At 51.3% G+C, this 18,537-nt stretch overlaps 5 protein-coding genes and 1 non-coding gene across 6 annotated transcripts; 3 read left to right on the plus strand and 3 right to left on the minus strand.

Moving 5' to 3' along the window:
* Positions 1-513: 513 nt before the first annotated feature.
* On the plus strand, positions 514-4,894 carry P153DRAFT_379540 (uncharacterized protein; the record flags this gene model as incomplete). Its single annotated transcript, XM_033669877.1, has 3 exons — positions 514-725; positions 976-3,682; positions 3,737-4,894. The coding sequence occupies 3 exons, from the start codon at positions 514-516 to the stop codon at positions 4,892-4,894; spliced, it is 4,077 nt and encodes a 1,358-aa protein (XP_033518840.1).
* Positions 4,895-7,025: 2,131 nt separating this feature from the next.
* Positions 7,026-7,436, minus strand: P153DRAFT_302236 (ribosomal protein S21e; the record flags this gene model as incomplete). The annotated part of the gene is made up of 3 exons (XM_033664441.1): positions 7,026-7,235; positions 7,293-7,312; positions 7,406-7,436. The coding sequence occupies 3 exons, from the start codon at positions 7,434-7,436 to the stop codon at positions 7,026-7,028; spliced, it is 261 nt and encodes an 86-aa protein (XP_033518841.1).
* An 837-nt stretch (positions 7,437-8,273) lies between these two features.
* Positions 8,274-8,352, minus strand: P153DRAFT_t117. Its single transcript has one exon. It is a non-coding gene; the product is annotated as a tRNA-Gly (tRNA).
* A 957-nt stretch (positions 8,353-9,309) lies between these two features.
* Positions 9,310-11,266, plus strand: P153DRAFT_370875 (uncharacterized protein). Its single transcript, XM_033669130.1, has one exon. It carries the CDS (start codon positions 9,389-9,391, stop codon positions 10,949-10,951), a length of 1,563 nt encoding a protein of 520 aa, XP_033518842.1. The 5' UTR covers positions 9,310-9,388; the 3' UTR covers positions 10,952-11,266.
* Positions 11,267-12,746: 1,480 nt separating this feature from the next.
* P153DRAFT_411448 (carbohydrate esterase family 5 protein) lies at positions 12,747-13,886 on the plus strand (the record flags this gene model as incomplete). The annotated part of the gene is made up of 3 exons (XM_033672085.1): positions 12,747-13,169; positions 13,221-13,338; positions 13,394-13,886. The coding sequence occupies 3 exons, from the start codon at positions 12,747-12,749 to the stop codon at positions 13,573-13,575; spliced, it is 723 nt and encodes a 240-aa protein (XP_033518843.1). The 3' UTR covers positions 13,576-13,886.
* P153DRAFT_302417 (cytochrome P450) lies at positions 13,654-18,465 on the minus strand (the record flags this gene model as incomplete). Its single annotated transcript, XM_033664450.1, has 9 exons — positions 13,654-14,030; positions 14,134-14,201; positions 14,263-14,765; positions 14,822-15,051; positions 16,058-16,214; positions 16,725-16,872; positions 16,946-17,986; positions 18,042-18,162; positions 18,216-18,465. The coding sequence occupies 9 exons, from the start codon at positions 18,463-18,465 to the stop codon at positions 13,654-13,656; spliced, it is 2,895 nt and encodes a 964-aa protein (XP_033518844.1).
* Between the last annotated feature and the right edge of the window lie 72 nt (positions 18,466-18,537).

Consider the following 18,537-nt stretch of genomic DNA (forward strand, 5'->3'; position numbering starts at 1 on the left):
CGGGGCCAGGGTGGTGTAGCTTTTCTCCGCGTAGGGGCGAGGCGCAGGTGCGAGGGCTCACCAGTGGCAGAGACAGGGCGGCAGGGTGGCAGAGGGGTGGTGGGAGAGAGGGCAGAGGGCAGGAGAGACGGTGTGGTGCCGCGAGAGAGAGACGCACGGAAGCCGACCTAAGACATGGCGCCGTGTCTGATGCAATACGTCGTGGGCGACCTGGGACCGGTGGCGCACTCGCCTTGGCAGATGGGATCGCGCGTCCAGAAGCCTCGCCGGCGTCCGAGCGTCCTGCAATGCACCGGCGCTGCAGGCACAGGAACACACGACAACACGCGTCTGTGGGCTCCACGCCCGTCACAACGCCTCCTGCCACACGGCCCTGCCTCGGCATCCCTACCGCTGCCTCCGAGCACTCGCTCGCGTGCGGCCCTCACCGCAACTCACCACCTCTTCAGTCACCCTACTCCCCCCCCGACTCTGCCATGCGACGAGGGCCGTGTTCTCGACCCAGCCGCGCACATGACCGACCCCCGCCGAGCGTCAGCTGCTGCTGCTGCGCCATCCCCGAGCATCCCGCCAGCGCCACCCTTGCCACCCAAGGCCCGACGTTCGTACTTTGAGCGCTTTGTCGCCCAGCCGTTGACGACGGCCTATGCAGCGCGCCCGCCCAGCCTGCAAACAAGTCGTCCCGATGGCGGGCCCCCGAATCCGCTAGTGCCAAAGCTCCCCGGGTAGGTCCACCTTTCCTTCGTGCGGCCCACTATGAAACCACTGCTGTCGCTGCCTGACCCTCCGCACCCCAATCGCGTGTGCCTGCGTGTGCCTGCATGTCCATCAAGTGCCATTCTCCGTGCTGCTCCCTTGCTCTTTCCTCGCCAGCACTCCACCCGTCCCGTTTCCACTCCTGCTCTGGCCCCTTCTGTCCGTCTTGCCTCTCGTCCTGCCTCTCGTCTGCCCTCATCGCTGAGTCCCGCCCTGCAGCATCCGCACTGGCTCGTCGCAGGATGCAAGCCATAAAACAGGCCTCGAAATCTCGGCCCTCGACATCAACCGCGAGCGCACCCACGCCGTGCTTGCTGGCAGGGAGATTCTCAAGACCGTACGTGTGCAAGACGCCAAGATTGTCGACGAGACCAATCTGCGAGCCGCTGCCCTCAGCTATGCCGACTCACATGCGAGGCAGCGTGAAGGCCTGGGCATCCACGACGTCAAGTGGTCCCACGGCCAATTCAGCTCGCACATTGCGACTGCCGCAGCCAACGGCAAGGTCATCCTGTACGACCTGAATCGCGCCAGCGTAGAACTTACTAGGCTACATGAGCACAGCCGTCAGGTACACAAGCTCGCATTTAACCCCCACCAAGGCCACTTGCTCCTGTCTGCAAGCCATGATGCTACCGTTCGCCTGTGGGACCTGCGTGACATGCGAAGAGATGTCTCGACGTGTCGTAGCAGAGATCAGTATCCTGGCATCAACGGGGGCATACGCGATGTCCTGTGGTCGCCCACTGACGCTGTAGAGTTCGCGTTTGGTACTGACAATGGAACTATACAGCGCTGGGATTTCCGCAACAACAAGAGCCCCAAGCAGAAGATTACTGCCCACGAGAGAACATGCACCTCTATCGACTGGCATCCAGATGGGAAGCATCTCCTCAGCAGTGGCGTGGACCGGACAGTCAAGGTCTGGGACTTCTCCATCGACGGTCGCCGTCAGAAAGCTGTCTGGGTTTTGACTACACCCTACCCCGTGCACAAAGCGAGATGGAGACCGCCGTATTGGTCGGATGAGTCCTACGAAGAGGGTGTGTACCAATGCACCCAGCTGGCTACCTCGTACGATCGCGACCACTCCGTGATCCATATATGGGATTTCAGGCGGCCATATCTACCTTTTCGGGAGATCAACAAGTTCAAAACTGCACCCTCAGATATGCTCTGGCACTCACGCGACACACTCTGGACTGTTGGCAAAGAAGGCATTTTCCAGCAAAATGATGTCCATCATGCCCCCAAGACCGTGGATCGACGCAACCTACAGGCTCTCGCGGTATCACCAATTGGAGAAGTCGTTGGTGTTGCGCAGAGAAGACCGCGGCAACGGCGTTCTGCAGCTTCAGCGTATCCAGAAGATACGTATACTGGTGATCCGCATGATAAGCGCAGTAATACAGAGAAGGGCAGCTTGCAAGGTTCTGCAGATGACGGGTTGGATGACAGCTTTCTTACTGCTTCCCTGAAGCAACGCCATGGTCGTACTGCTAGCAACAGATCGGTCAAGTCATTCAGGAGCACTCTTCCGTCAGATGCGGCTCCCAAAGTTATGTTCCTGAGCGACTCTATGACTACCCAAAGCGACTTTCTGAAGCCGAATCAACTTGCTATGCGAGGCCCGTTGCCGGGCGGTGTCAACAATCAAGTTTTTGCCTATTTGGCTCAAAAATACAAGGCCATACCTCTAACTGATCCTCCAGACATAGATTCGTTTCTGTACATAGAGCGAATTTTCCAGCAAAACGCTGACTATGCACGAAGAGCCGCATTCCACCGGCTTGCACAAACATGGCAGCTTGTGGGCTCCTCTGTTGCCAGTGCTACAAGGCGGCGTGCAGAGTTGCACCGAGAGCGCAGACGATTGCGACACAAACCTGCGCCACTAAGCCTGTCAGACGCCAAACATAAGGTGATGTTTGGACACTTGGGTACACAAGATAGGCAATTGACGACTCCACCAAACCCCGCAGTGCGTGCCATTCTTAGCACACTTGACAAACCACGGGCAACGTCACCAGCAGGCTTATCACAAACGAATATTGAAAGCACCTCTAATCTGACCACTCCCCTCGCAAGACCAGTCACAACCTACCAATCATCTTTAAATGATTCACACAGGCCTGCTCTGCCCGATCTCGATCAAGAAGATATTATCCAACTTCCGCCAGCGGCCAATGCACCGCAGCCCAACGCTCAAAACCGGTTGCTCAAGTCTGAGATGGCGACTAGAACGCTCTCGCCCACACACCCGGCATTCAGTGGACCTCACTGGTATCCATCTGCAGATGATCTCGATGAACGTCGTGCTATGGTTGGGAGCTGGCGAGCATCCCCTCGAATACCGCTGAATCTCGGACCAACGAATGCTCAGGGAGAGAGCTCCAGCTCACCACCGCCATTGGAACGCCACCACTCAGGAGAGAGTTTTACCATGTTTTCTGCCTCCTCGGATTCCCAGCATGGCAACTCTGTTCCAAGTTCGTTCGCAAGTGGCAAATCGCAGAGTGCACAGTCCTCCTCCAAGAACTGGCAACGCAGCCCGGAAAAGTCAAGTTTCGGCAAGCCTAGATTCGCGACAAGTGATGATCAGCAACAGGATCTCGGCATAAGCATGCAGGTATCGCCAAATACGGTGCCTGTCAGCACTGGACAACCCAGTCGCGAAGCGTCTTCGGGCCTCGGCGTCCAACCAAATTCTACCCGGAACGGCACGGACCATCTGGTAGAGTTTAGTAGTGGAGAAAGAGCGGTTCAAGAAATGGAGTTTCTGCGTCGGAATAATCAACTTCTTCGCCACGATAGCTCCGAATCAGAGGCATTCTTCGGCAGTCGAGACGGGATGTCGAATTCCTCAATTGATTACAGCGCAGATATGGAGGCAAGCGGAACGATTGTGCCCGATGCTTCAGGAGATGTGAGATCACCACATGGCTTGAAGCCTGCGCCTCCACTGATTCATACCATGGAGAGTACGATCCTTGTGGATGACCCGACAGCAGAAGATTCACTACTGCTTTCGGATTTCCAGGCTATGCACATTGACGTTGAGGAAGAGTCAGCATACACTGTAGTTGGGCTACTAAACAATCTCATGGCTTTCCACACAACCACGCAGTCAGACGCACAATTCTCCTCACTCCTGCTCCTCCTTCTGGCACCACTGCTTCCACAAACTCATGTTCCTTCTGCTGTTTCAGATATTGACTCGGGAGAAGTTCTCACCACATTCGCGGACACCTTCACTTCGCTTGGCTTGACTCCCACGCAAGCGAAAGCCATACTTTCTACGCAACTCAGTCAACTGATAGCCACAGGCATCAACCCATATCAAGCAGAGTCTATTCTTCACACCTATCATGCTCAGCTGCACGGTCTCTGTCTTTTCAACTCTGCGGCGACGCTCCGTCGACTTGCGTATCCCACCTATCCCGCCGTCTACGAGCAAGCACTCAAAGATACTCAGCTTGGACTTCTTTGTCTGAGTTGCAATACTCCTATTAACAATCCCAAGGATAAGATGCGCTGTGAGTCATGCAAACGCGCACAAGCTCCATGTCCCATTTGCTGGGCCAGATACCCGGCCTTTGACCTCATGACTACCAAGAAGAAAGATAAGGCCCAATTCCGGTCAAGCTTTAACGATAGAGAACACAGGCGGAAACGATCCTCTCTCGTGTCCGACGTCGGCCCCAACTCCGATGGTATCGACGAAGAATGTTCACCTGTCACGCCAACGAACTGGTCCCCGTCGAAAGCCACACTCTGGACCTGGTGTCCACTTTGCGGACACGGGGGTCACTCAAATTGCCTGTCAACCTGGTTTTCCGACCCCGTGCTCTCTGAAGGCGCATGTCCCACCGAGGGTTGTCTCTGCGACTGTGTCAACGGGAAGCGACGAGATGACAAACTCGAAGAAGTGCTGCGCAAAAAAGCAGAAAAGTCCCGCTCAAAACCAGTCCGCAAAGGCGATGACTGGAAAGTCAACGAAAGCCGAGCCGTATCCGCCGTCCGCAGCGCCCTCGACAACAACGACGACCAAGCCTCACCGCGCAAAGACGAAGGTAAACGCGTCCGTGTCCTAGCTCCAGAATCGCAATTCAGCGCACAGAAGATTCCGCGAACCTAGTCGTCACCGGTCCGGTGCCAGAGCTGGAATAGCGGTGTCCGATAGAACAGATAGAAAAGGCGCGTTTTAATATATTTCCGTTACATCACCCTCCAACGGGCATGGTGCACGGGGACGCTGCCTGCAGCCCGCCTCAGTCACATCACACCGCTTCCCATGTGCGCCGCCAAGCCGTGGAACTTTGATACGGGGACCCGTGTCCCGGGCTGCGGGACGCGCCACTGCCACGTTGAAGCGGAGCATTAGTCGCTGCTGCGTTAAAATTCGCGTTTATTAGATAGGGTTGGGCTGGGACGCGATGTGATAGGGTGGGAGGATGTTTTTTGTCGGTGACGCGACTTGATTTGCAACGTCACTACACTTTGCGCCGAGAACTCAAGTCGAACTTTTTGCTGTCTAGCTGGATTACATACAAACCTTGCTATCTATCTCTTCACCGTACGTTGTGCTTTCTTCTCTTCTGGTTTCTTGCTTTTTCCTGTCGTTGTCGGGTTTCAGGTTTATCTGCGACTTGCCCGTTTCCCACAGCACCACGTGCACATATACATACACGAGCACGAGCACGAGCACAAGTTAGAAAATAACAACAATAACAAGACCAAGCACGAGTATCCAACACGTCGCAGGCATAACCCAGACAAAGAACAGATAACGCAGAAGAAAAGAAGCTTCCAATCTGCAACGTCAGTCAATCAGTCAGCCAGTCATGCGCCGGTGCCACTTGTCCATCCACACGTATATGATCATATGTATATATGACCACGAAACTTCAATATTCTAGCCCAATTCCTAGGCCCTGGGTGTGCGCATATGCATGCACACATACAAGCATGCAAGGATGCACCGACAGCCAGCCAGCGATGGGGTGTGCAACGGTAACGGTCGATTTTGTATGCGCTGTGCTGTGCCGTGCCGTGCTGTGCCGTACCATCTCCCTTGTATCGGAACACCGACCAAAAAAAAATCCCACAAGCAATTCTTCGGCGCGAGATAATCTGGTCCCTAATTCCCATTGGTTCGTCACCATCCCATATCAAGAAAACCGGGGATGCTTTTTTCGCTAGACGCGTTACCTGGGTGGGACATGTCGCCGTTTCGAACCTTCACACACACGCACGCACATCAACGCTGTACGTATCTACCGTGCGTGCAGAAATGAGCATGGGATGGGACGTGATGTGCTGCAAAGGACGGGGATGATCGCCGGGCGTTTGCGGCCCGCCTCCGCTCTGCGTGTGGCTTACGACCGATCAGCGAATCAAGCATGGGGGTGTGTGTGGTACAAGGTTGTGTTTATTCAATCTAGACTGGGCTGAAAGGGAGAGTGTGTGGTAGGGCAGCAGACGGGGGTCTTGACGGTTGGGAGGTTGGGGAATGTGTGAGTAGGTGTGATAGGTGGGTGGGTATGTGTGTGTGTGTGTGCAAGGATCGATGTATCATTGTGAAAGTGTTTAGTGACGTGGTCGACGGGTGGTGGATATGCGCTCTGTCGCCTTTTTCGTATCACCAGATGGGAATACTGGGCATGACGGATATTGGGAGGATCGTGTTGAGTGCGTTAATGCACTGGCGCGTCATTTGTCTGGCGAAAACGAGTTTCTCGCAGAGTCAAGTTATGTGTGCATGCTGCGGCTTCCAAAGCAACATTTCACCATGCATAAGATGATGAAAGCGCATCATAGAGATGTCTGAATGCTCGTGTCGACATCCGCCTACACGGATTGCGGTTCGCTCTTGCTGGAAACATACGCCGTGACGCAGTAAGTGGAGATGTTGAGAAAAAGACCTGTAGTTGAGCGTCATCCCGCTTGCACCATTGCGCATGACATGATGATAGTTCGCGGTGTGAAAATGTCTCACTGCTTGACGCGATTGGAAGATGTTACGACGCGCAACGGGGTGGAGCCTTGTGGATTCGAAGATTTTGATTTCTTAACCGATTTCCATCCCTCGTGATACCGTAGTCCTCATGAGAAAGGAGATGAAGGCCTAAGTCGCCATGAAATGCATGCCCACACGTCCGAGACGCAGCTCAGATTCCGAATTCCTACACCTCGTCAGCCGTGCTCCTCACCCCTCCTCATCAGCACTCCAGGGTATGCCCATACCTCAACTCCATGCCCACAACCATTTACCGGGACCCGCTCCAGACAGACTTGAGGAAGCCGTCCTTCTGTGCAAGCCTGTTCATGCTGTCGTCCGACTCGCCCATGGCGCGCACGAAGCCGCTGAGGGCATAGACCTGGTTGTCGCCGGTGTAGCGGCCGTTCTCGTCAACCTTGCCGACGCTGAGCTGGACCGAAGCGTGGTCCTTGGCCTTGATGATGCGTCCGGTAGCGGACTTGAGCGGGTTAGTATCGCGGTTCGAGGGTCAAGGGCTGGCAGTTCGGGAACGTACGCATTTGCGGGGGACGTAGACTGTGGGCGCTGTTAGCATGCATTCGTGAAGTTGGCGGGGTGAGATTGTGCAAGTCGCGGTGCACAATCATCATATAGAAAAGGCGTCCTTACGGTCAACGAGCTCGCCGCGTTCGTTCTCCATTTTGATTGATTTGGGGGTAGACGGCGGGGTGTTCTTGGGGATAGCTTCGTTGAAATGTCGACGTCGGTGTTGCTGCTCTCGAATCGTGAATTCGTCGTGGGCCGAAGCCATCACGCTAGTTAGCGAGTCTTGGCGTTGGAACGTCTCACGAATGCAACTTTCGCAAAGACAACCTTAACTTGGGTGGGTCTTTTGTTATGCAGTATGAGATGGATTTCTTGATATTGGTACTTTTGTTTGGAAAATACTGTGAGATTCAGCCAAGTCGAGCGCCATTCATGTCCAGTAGCTCAAGGGCTTGGAGTTGAGATATGCACGAACATTCAAAGAGACTTGGGAATCAACAACGTTCATTTGGAAAGAATCCTTAGATAGAACACGACAACCAAGGTTGGTCAGACTACGTAAAAAAGGAGACCAGTAAGTTTCTGCACAGATGTCCCGACATGTTTGAGTAGGATATGTCGTGGTCAGATGCAGAAACGGGTCTAAAGTGATGAACATGAGGATATTAAAATCATTGAACGACTGCTTGACTCCTATGACAAACGGGAAAAGCTGAACTTACACTAAGAATTACCATAAATCCGGCAACGATCAAGCTCATGGTAGCTAATAATCCTATGCTCCCACGTCTTGATCCCACACAACGTATCCCTGTCTCTGGTTACAGCTCAGGCTGTAAAATGAGCATCTGCCCTCAATGTGATGCCTCGCTGACCGCTACCAGGCAACTACAGTACCAAAAAAGGAGTCGCATCAAGCGGAGGCCGTGTGTTAGCCCTCTGTACCATGCAAAAGATGGGAAAAAGACACGAAGTCGACAAAAATATAGATTGCATCGGCCGGGAATCGAACCCGGGGCTAGCCGAAGTTGCGATGGCAACGGCTAATTTTACCACTAAACCACCGATGCGATGTTGAATGACTTGATGGATCAATGGCCATGTTTATAATCTATAAAGCCAAAATATTCCAGAAGTTCGTTGCGCGTCGTATACCACATCCAATGAATCGATGGCCACATCCATGGTCTATCACTATTATCACCCATCTCTAGAGTTCTAGCCTCAGAAACGACGGGTCGGAGAAGACCATCAGGAGCAGTGGCTGTGTACTAGTGTGTGTAGGACCACTTGCTGGTTTTTGATCACTCCATGTAGCGTAGTATCATCAATCAGGCTCGCTCCCATGCATACATAGATACCTTGAGTTGGTGAACTTCTACTAGATGAGAAGGGATTATGCTGATGTAATTCCTCGACCAAAGTTTGTTAGCTGGCTGTGATGTGAAGGAGCTTGCTAAATTATAGAGAAGTGCATAGAATATGCGGTTACTGCAATACAATATGATCTTGACAGTCGATGTTGGGCTTCATTACCGCGCAGATTCAGCAAGTCTCTCACGATGTCGATGAAGTTGATTTTGAGGCTATGTGTATATTAGTACGTCTTGTAAAGACTACAAGGATTCTTCGTTCCCTTTAAGGAACTTAGAGCCGCTGGCTCTGAGTTTTGTTTAGAGCTTCTCATTCCTGCATGCCTCTCGGTTGGTTGAAATATCAGGAACTAATGTGCAGCGAAATAATGCAACAGCTAAACAACTATAAAACATATTAGTAAAAGAGACTTGTGCCTTTTTCCTTAGCGGTATACTCCTTGCGAAGACTTCGGTAATATGTATTAGTAGAATTTTGCAGCTCGTAGGGGCCACAAAGAACGCAGCTTACTTCCTAGTTTGAAGCTTGACCGAGAGAAAGCTTACCTGAAGGTGTGTAGGCGGATGGGAGGAGTTTATCGATAGAGCAAACGGCATGACGGCATCGATCTGCCGACACCACGAACCATGAAAGCTCATCCACCTTAACCACAACGCTACTACTTCTGCTTACAACCTACTCTAAAATTCAATCTTTAGAGACCAATACAAACCCCTCGCATCTGCTGTTACAATGCCAACTCTCAATAAACGCAACTTCCCACCCCTCCCTTCGCAAAGGACCAAGCGCCAGCGCCAGAGAACGACATCAAATCGTGAAGATAGGTCTAAGAATGTTGGTTCAACCGCCACGATTGATGACCTCCCTGATGAACTGATCCTGGACATCCTGGACTGGCTGCCCGACATCGCCACATCAGGAATATCTCGTGTGCAGCCAACGCAGATACGGACTGTGGTTCTACCAACACTCGCAAGTATATCGTTGACAAATCATCGCTTCCATCGGATAGTCAAAGACAAGCTATACATGACATACCACAGTTGCTTCTGTGAGCCGTACCTGTTCCTGCGGACAATGATCACCAACCCTGAACTTGCAGTATTAGTTCGGAGAGTGGAATTCGATATTCTGGTACCTCTAGACGAAGACGAAGACAGGGAACAGTATGCTGCGACCGCAAAAGACAAGAAAACAATCAAAGAGGGCATCAAAGCGCTCAACATACCCAATTGGAAGGATTGGGCGACTGACTGTAATTCCGCTGGAGACAGTCGTGAGGCCTTGCAAACCGCAATTATGATGCATACACCAAACATCGATTTTCTAAGAGTTGCTGGAAGTATTGATCGACAATCTCCCCCAAGATGGACCGGTCTCATCCGGCAGGCAACAAGCGGAAACTCTTTTGGGAATACGCACAAGTTCCGACATGTACGTTCAGTCCGAGTAGCTGCATGTGTCTCCACCATACAACAGCTTGCACCGCTATTTTTATTGCAGTCGCTGCGAGAGCTTTACCTGAATCGAATGGTTGATTCCTACCAAGTTAGAGGAACCTCAATGCTACAGCGCCTAATTCCACCTCTTTGTAACAATCTGGAGACCCTTAATCTGGAGGATAGTTTTTTACACACGGACGAATTAGGAGTTCTAGTTGCATCTTCCAGGGGGTTGAAGTCATTCAAGTACGACCTAACAGTGAGCTATTTCGGGTATGGTGTAGAAACAGTTGTCGAGCTAGGCCCAACGACACTGATCACCGTTCTTGAACGTCAAAAGAGCACACTTGAGAGCCTTCAATTTCGTCATGATGCTACAGACGGAGAGGTCTACGATTTTGCTAATCTTCGGGGCAGCCTCAAAGGTTTTGCCGTGTTGAGACAGCTCAGCTGTCCACTCAACGTAATCTTCGATTCGCAACTAAAATCGCCCTCTGCCCTAATCGAGACCCTGCCATCATCCATAGTCGATTTTCACGTGTTCGACAGCGACTACAAACCAGATGAAAGATTTATCAACGCTTTGGAGCATTTAGCCATGTATGGTCACGTTGATGTGCCTCTTCTGAAGGAGGTCCGAGTTCAAGGCGCCATGTGGGCCACGCGTGACAAGAAACGTCTCTTTGCCCTGTTTGTGGAAGCTGGCATTGCCTTTTCTGTTATGGACGACGAGTCCAGTGACATTTGGGGAGACAATTCGACAGATTCAACGCAGTCGTCAGATGAAGTCGACTTATATAGCGACGACGATGACGACGACGACGGCTCGAACATGGAGTTGGTACAATTCTAACCAGTTCGACGATGGCGTCACTTACAGTCAATTTACGAGGCGCCCGAACAAGTATCAGACTATGTTCTGAGCATTTCAAGCAAGGAGAGCACTGATTTTCGGGGGAAGCTTAGTAATATAAGATATTCGCCGATTAATTCTTCGAAATTGCCGTGAGTGTGTATGTTCACTGCCCATCCGAAGGTCCACAATATACCCAACGGCTCGCCCGTCGACCGACGACTGGTGGGGGGCGGTTGTCGAGGGAAGTGATGCGCGAGAATGGATACGTAGGATTTCGTGATAGAAAGTTTGGTAGTGTGCAAGAGGTTTGACGGAGTGTCAAAGGTGTCAATACGAGTCAAAAGAGAAATGGGCGAGTAAGATGTTAGGCTTGAAAATACGAGGCAGACAAGAAGGAAGACATAGAGAAGAGGGATAACGAGTACCGCGCTAGTCTCTCGCCCGTAATATGAATATCTTGATGGAGATTCAATTGCTCAACCGTATTGTTTTCGCAGCATTAACCTGTAAGTCATTTGATATACATTGAGTTAGATTCTCGTAGTAAAGAAACGTCTTCGCACTCAAAAGAAAAATCTATAGAAGCTTGGAATTGAGTCTTTTAGCTGGATCAAATACTCGCATTCCTTTACTCAGCTCGCCCGAGCGTCGCCGTCGACTTCGAACAATTTCGAGGGTATAAGCAGTCAAGCTTTCTCCGATGACTTAACTGTATCACTAATATATTCACAATAGCATTGCAATCTTACAGGAGTAGATGCTGTAGGTGTAGTAGAAAGAAGTGCCGAGTCGTCTGCTACCTTGATCAGAATGTGTTTTTGGTTCCGTGTGGGAATACAGAGGTATACCCTCAAGTTTACGCCTGCCTTATCTTGCATCGAGCAGGTGGCTACGCTCACGCGATGGCTCTCCGCCATGTGCTGTTTCATCTCTTAGAACCACGCATTAAATTCTAGATATCGACTCTGAATCACACTATGTTGCCTCGGTAATTCTTGCAAGACTGTTGTGATGGCTGCTTCATCAATGTTACTTCCTATTTCATGTTCGATTGCCTCAGTCTGGAATGTAGATAGCAGCAAAGAGTCAACAGTGTGTCTTCTTTGCGAACCGACCCCGTCGAGTCCCCGCACTCTCGTGGCAGTAATACGGGTAGCCTAACCCAGTACAGAAGGTCAACCTGTCAAGCTACCCAAGTGGCGGGTGCACGTCTAGAAGAGGTGTTCAACCCTAGTCACTTGTGATGCCCAGAGCTGCACTTCATTTGAGAAGTAGGGAGGTATTCGCTGGTTGTCGGGAAAGTTGGGAAGTGTGCAGCACATGACTTTAGAGGCGTCGCTCTTTCTGCTGTTTGAGCTCCTAGTCACTGTTGAGAGGTAATGCTACTACCCAAACGTAGTACGAGCCAATGGTTGATCAGATATAAGGCGAGATCAAATATGCTACAGCTCGGAGATTCGGCTGGAACGATGATCCGTGGTGGGTTTGTATAGTCTTGAGTACTATGTAACTTATCTTGGCAACACCAGTGGATCTTCAGGAATGGCATTGGATATCGTTTGTGGCAGGAGGGCGTACTAGAAAGATGTTGGCATTCCAGAATCGGGGATGGTCTTCCTTCCACGAGGAGCAGGTGCTCAAGATGAATCTCAGGGGATCGTATGTATCAGCGGTGGGCGTCGATGCTTCGCTCGAGCATAAATACTCCTTATCCTTCCCTGTGCTTTGATTTCAACAGACACTTCTCTTTTTCCCAAGCAAACCCTTCAACACCTTCATTCCAATACATATCATGAAGCTCACCCTCGTTACTCTCTCACTGTTAACTACCGCCCTCTCTCTGCCTTCAACTTCTCGTGAAGTCTCTTTTCCAATCACCGACCTCGAGACCACCGATCTCACCGCAGAGGAATACTTCCTCACCCTCGCTTCCCCCCTCGCAAAGCGCCAGTATTCCAGCAGCACCTATAACCAACTTACCGACGGCACGCCATGCCGCCCAGTAACCCTCATCTACGCCCGCGGCACCTCCCAGCAGGGTAACGTGGGAGACTCTGCAGCCGTAGGCCCACTATTCTTCAACAACCTTGCCCGTCTTGTCGGGGGAACTAGCCAGCTGGCTATCCAGGGCGTAACGTATTCGGCGAGTGTGGCGGGTTTCCTTGCGGGAGGAGATGCAACGGGTAGTACGACGATGGCTAATTTGATCAGCACGGTGAGTTGGACGACGGAGCTGAATGGGAAGCGGAATGCTGATGTCCATTAGGCGGCGACAAAGTGCCCGTCAACGAAGATTGTTCTCTCAGGATACAGCCAAGGTGCTCAACTCGTGCATAACGCTGCCCAGAAGACATCGGCCGCCAATGCTGCCAAAGTGGCTGCAGGTTAGTCACAGACCATGTTATACCTTCTCATCTAGGGATGCTGACATGATGATAGTCGTTGTTTTTGGTGACCCAAAGCGAGGCCAGACTTTCGGTAGCATCTCTACCTCCAAGACTCTGACCGTCTGCCACACTGGTGACAACATCTGTGAGGGAGGCTCCACCATAACGGCCGCGCACTTGAACTACCAGCGGGACGCGCCAGCTGCAGCGCAATTCGTAGCTGGCAAGGTTTGAGGCATATTGTTGGATAAAACTGCGCTGGGAGGGAAGTTATACATATTAGACTTTTGTGTTGACAATGTTACAAATGGCTCATCGAGCCTGACCCACTAAGCTGTCCGTCGTATTCATAGCCGAATTCACCACGACATCAACGTGAAACCCCTTGTCCTTGCGAATTCCCCGTTCCACCTCCTCATCGCTCAGTCTCTGCCACTTGTCCTCGGGCCTACCATGCACCGGGCTTAGATTGAACCCTGACTCCGTAGGACTCCGGAAACCTTCACGAACACGGCGCGATCGCTGTTCAGGCTCTGAGTCGATGCGCTTATTACTCCGTCCGTTACTAGGTCCAGAACTGCTATCGCCACTGTGCCGGCGGAGGTAATGTCGCAGGGATGGGATCGAGGAGGCGATGCAGCCAATGCCTGTTTCGATATTGGAGCAAAGTACAGTGTGTGCGACCCAAACTGCAGCAATGTCAGATGAGCATGGGGTTATGATTGTGGTTTCATGTGCAATGGAGTTTATGCTCCCTCATACGAGTGATGTGGTGATAGGACTTGGACTTACATTGCAGGTTTGTCATCTTTTCGAATTTGTTGACATACGGTATGCGCACCATGGTGATGATTGACGCTCTGTTGGAGTGGATATAAGCTGTTGCCATTGTAGAAGCACACAAACATGAAATGAACTTACACTGAAGCAAACGACAACAGTCCAAATGCTTGTAGTTTCGCCTGCCTCTTCATTTGTGTGTTCCACAACAAGACTCCAGGCACTATGACCAGGGCTAAATCAGTCGCAATTGTACTGACAGTGGCTGTATGGCCGATTATGACAAAAGTGTCCACAGGTGCACACGTTCCCTTCCCGCTCAGAATCAAAGATGGCGTCCATATGGCGTTGACTGGTCGGCAGTAGGTCAACGTACCCACAAACGTGATAAAAAACGATGCCCAGGTGACCGCAAGTAGGACCCAGACAGTGATCCGTAGAGGCGTTTTGGTGGAGGCGATGCGCAAGATGGTAATGCAGACTGAGGATTTGATGAGCGCCAGCGCAATAACATACATCAAAATCCAGATGATGTAGATTTTCATAGCTTCAGACCATTGCCACAGATTGAGGTCCTTCTCTAGTCTTCCTAATCCGATGAGAACTCCGTAAATTGTCAGACCGACGACGGCTGAATAAACGACCTGAGTACAGTTTGAGTTAGTTACTGTTTGTAACGTGGAACGACGAGTAGACTTACAGTTCCGGCAACTACCAAGGTATCATCCAGACCAAATGTCTTCCTTGCGAGTCGAATATAGGTTCGTAATGCCACTGAAACGATGGAGAGTGCAAGCAGCACGCATGACACGCATAAGATAGCTAGTGGAAATCCATCTAGCGGGATTGTTGTTGCGTTGGGGTCGACCGTTGTTGACATGCTGTGATTCTCCTCTAACGTGTGAGTCCTATCCTGTTGTTCACTCTGTGCTTTTGTGTATGCACCAGGGCTGATTATTGAACCTATTTCAATAGTCTATAGAGGGGGTCAGTAGCTTGCTCGCCAGCGAACCACTACAGTCGGTATTGATGAAGACTTGTCGAGCGGTATGCAAGAGTTCTCCAGATGTGATGTCGCGATGTTTTGGAGATATAGTCGACGAAAGGGACTCTCCAAGATGAGACGGCGATCCCGCTCCTGTTATGCTCAACCGTTCAGTTTCCTGCTCCTGCTCCTGATTGGATCGGTTTCTTGTGCAGGTAGTGTATGGATGTTGAATAGAGGTGCAGAATGTGGTCAAGCCACGAGCGCGGCCCCATGATATTGAGCCGCAAATCCTCACCCCGTTCGTGCCGTGCTGAGAGGGTAATTTGTTTGTAAGCGAACTAAAAGACTGGAATGTTAGTGTCTCGAGCATGCCATACCCTTGCACAGAGGACCTGAAGGCAACATTGTGAGTAACGAACCCTGCAGAGCTCCTGAAACTCATCACAATGCATGTCTGCAGATGTGTCATAGCTTGCGAATCAGTAGGTACGGCTCCTGATCATACCTAACTGATAGGGTCGATTCCATCGCTCGCGACGTTTATATTCTAGTGTTCGCCCGCCTGGGCATGCCAACTTTACGCTGTTAATTGGTATATTAGATACTAATACATTCATGGATCGAGCCTGTGGCTGGAAATACAGGGATAATCATGCGTTTTGGGATGATCTTACTCTCAAAACAGCTTTCCAAGAACGGTCTGGACAGAGATGGATGTAGTGAACGACTCGAGCGGGACTAACGGCAGCGGAATGGTACGAATAACATGGGTGAGTCGGACCGACTCCAGCTGCCACATGGTTGACAGTCCGTGTAAGTCAACCACTAGGAACACGAGGAGCCGTAAGCGTGGACGATTATTGTCCCACCACGGTTTGGTTCTCGAGCCTTAGGCTTCAGGCTTTAGCGTCGCAACGGGTAATGCACCCTTCGGCAAATCAAACACACCAGACGATGGGGAAGACATCAACCCTGAGGAAAAAGTCAATATATAATATAGAGCAAAAGCTGTCGCGAGGACAATACCAACGTGAATATAAAGTTTATGCGGACTTTCCAGCGGAAGATTATCATCTGTCCGCATCACGTCAGGCCGCAGTCTGTGCTAGCGAGGAAATTATCTCCCGGTATCTCGATCTGCCGGGGAGTACTCTCATAATTTCGAATCGTACCACCCGGCCAGGGTTATGAAAACCACGTCACGCTTCGATGTCTGCATTTGCAGTGGCATGTTCATTCGCTGTGTGGCCTGCATGGCAGTCGGAAGACTTTCCACAGGTCTCCCCAACTTTTCCCCTCCCCTCAACAAAACCGGAAACATGAACGCGACTCGTCGAGTTGCCTGAAACCTCGCGTGTCCCTGATGCTTGTCAAGTTTTCGACATGGGCTGGCACGATTTTGTGTATCAAATCACAAAGCGAGCTGTGGTGCCACTCGAAATAAAGGTTATGCCCACCGCATCGCAAAGACGAGGTTGTGCGTTTATGTATTCTCTATACCCACTTGCGCGAGACGTCTGACATGTCTGTCAATAACCGACGATGCACCAACAACGGCAAATGGCTGATAATCCAGAGGCATACCATACGAGCCCCAGATTTATTCGATCTCCACTCGCACTCCTCTCCCGTCTTTCGTCATGGGAATGAACATATCATGATGGTATGCAAGATCCTCCATCACTGTATCAGACAAACGCATGTGGGGCAGAACGCGAAGCACTAGTGCGGCAAGGCACAAGCTGAGCTCACACAACGCAAGACTGATAATCAAAGTCAGCAAGTTTGGTCCAAAAAAGGGCTGTAAGCCTGTTTGGCAGATCGGGAACCACTTACTTCATGCCCAAACACGATCTACTTCCCTTGGAGAAGGCAAGCATACTGCGCTCCACGTCTTTCCTTCGCCGGTTGTTCTCATCCAGCCAGCGCTCGGGAATGAAAGCGTGGGAGGATGGAAATGCCTTTTCATCGTGGTGTGTAATGACTGCCGACATGCCTACAGCATAGCCTCGGGGAATGACGAGCTGGACGGATTTCTTGTTCCACTCTCCACGATAGACCAAGTTCTCGTCGGTTGCGACACGAGCGGTACGTGCAGATACACCGTACGACAAACGCAGACCCTCCTGAATGACTGCGCCCAGATACGGTAAGTTTTCAAGTGTATTCCAATCCGGTAGGTGACGCTCATCTTCCACAACCGTTCGCAGTTCACTTGTAAGTTTGGCGAGAAGTTCGGGCTGAGTCAACAAATGGTATGTTATGACGGTCAAGGCCCAACTTGTGGTTTCGGTGCCGGCACCAATCACTGCAGCAGCCTCATCGGCCAGACGCTGCGGCTCCTTATCAAGAGCCTCCAAGTCAGACTGCAGGAGAGACGCAAAAATGGTGGGACGATCGTAGGTGATGCCAGCGTCGAGATCTGCTCTTACCTTCCTGACTCTTGCAGGCATGTCAATTTGCAGTGTGCGGACAAACATGGCTTGATCTTTTGGCATGTAATCAACGATCCACTTGCCCAACCCTGCACTAGCTCTTGTCCAGGGAAAAAAACGGAAGATGAAGACGGGTCGGAGGAGAGCGGCTGTTGGCTCACGGAAGTTGGGATACCACCCTTTCTGATCCAGGAAACCAAAGCTTTCTCCGAAGCTGTAACCGGAAATGGCGTCACTGGTGAAACAGCTGTAAGCCATGGTTATATCAAACGCCTTCTTGTCTCCAGATTGCGCAAGGAGCTTATCACAGAGCTTTTGTACTAAGACGTGAACTTCGGGCTCGAGCCGCGAGATCATGCTGCGCGAGAAGAACTTGGCCAACGGGATGCGCCGAAGACGGTGGAGGTTGTGGTCTACTGTCCCAAAGCCAGCTTGTCCGAGACTGGAGGTGGTGTTAGCACATCTTGGAGATGATTCGTCTTGTGAAGGCAGCTTACGCTGAGCCGTTGATCTGATGCACAGGCTTGTCGCGTTTGCGCCCGCCGACAGCATAGATGTCCTCTGCGAAGCTGATATCGTTGCAGTGTACTTCGTGGGGGTTGATTCGAACGATAGGGCCTGGTTTGGTTAAATTTATTCTAGCATGTGTATTTAGAAGTCCATCCACGCACCATATGTCTCATGCATTTTCATGATTTGTTTTGTGTAGCACCCGAATTGGACGACATCGTAGTAAAATTCCGGCAGGTACGTTGCTGCAGCCAGCTTCGGTCCGGGGATGCCGCTCAGCGGATGGAGAGGGGACAGGTTGTACAGGGCCTTGAGGATTTCGTATGCCAGCCAGACGCCTGCGAGTAGCAGCACAGTGCGTAATGTGACGACGGAAGTGTCCAAGGACAGCGGTGCAGCCTGTGTACTCATGGCTGGAGAGGTGGTGAAGAAACAATGCCTCTCTTGCAAGTGCAGAGAGGTGCACTCTTCAGGTCTTGTCAT

The sequence above is a fragment of the Dothidotthia symphoricarpi genome, assembly GCF_010015815.1.
Source record: "Dothidotthia symphoricarpi CBS 119687 unplaced genomic scaffold P153scaffold_23, whole genome shotgun sequence".
Lineage (NCBI taxonomy): Eukaryota > Fungi > Ascomycota > Dothideomycetes > Pleosporales > Dothidotthiaceae > Dothidotthia > Dothidotthia symphoricarpi.

Bases quoted from the DNA above. Each gene is read 5' to 3' on its own strand.
- P153DRAFT_370875 (XM_033669130.1), top strand. From the start codon at position 9,389: ATGCCAACTCTCAATAAACGCAACTTCCCACCCCTCCCTTCGCAAAGG.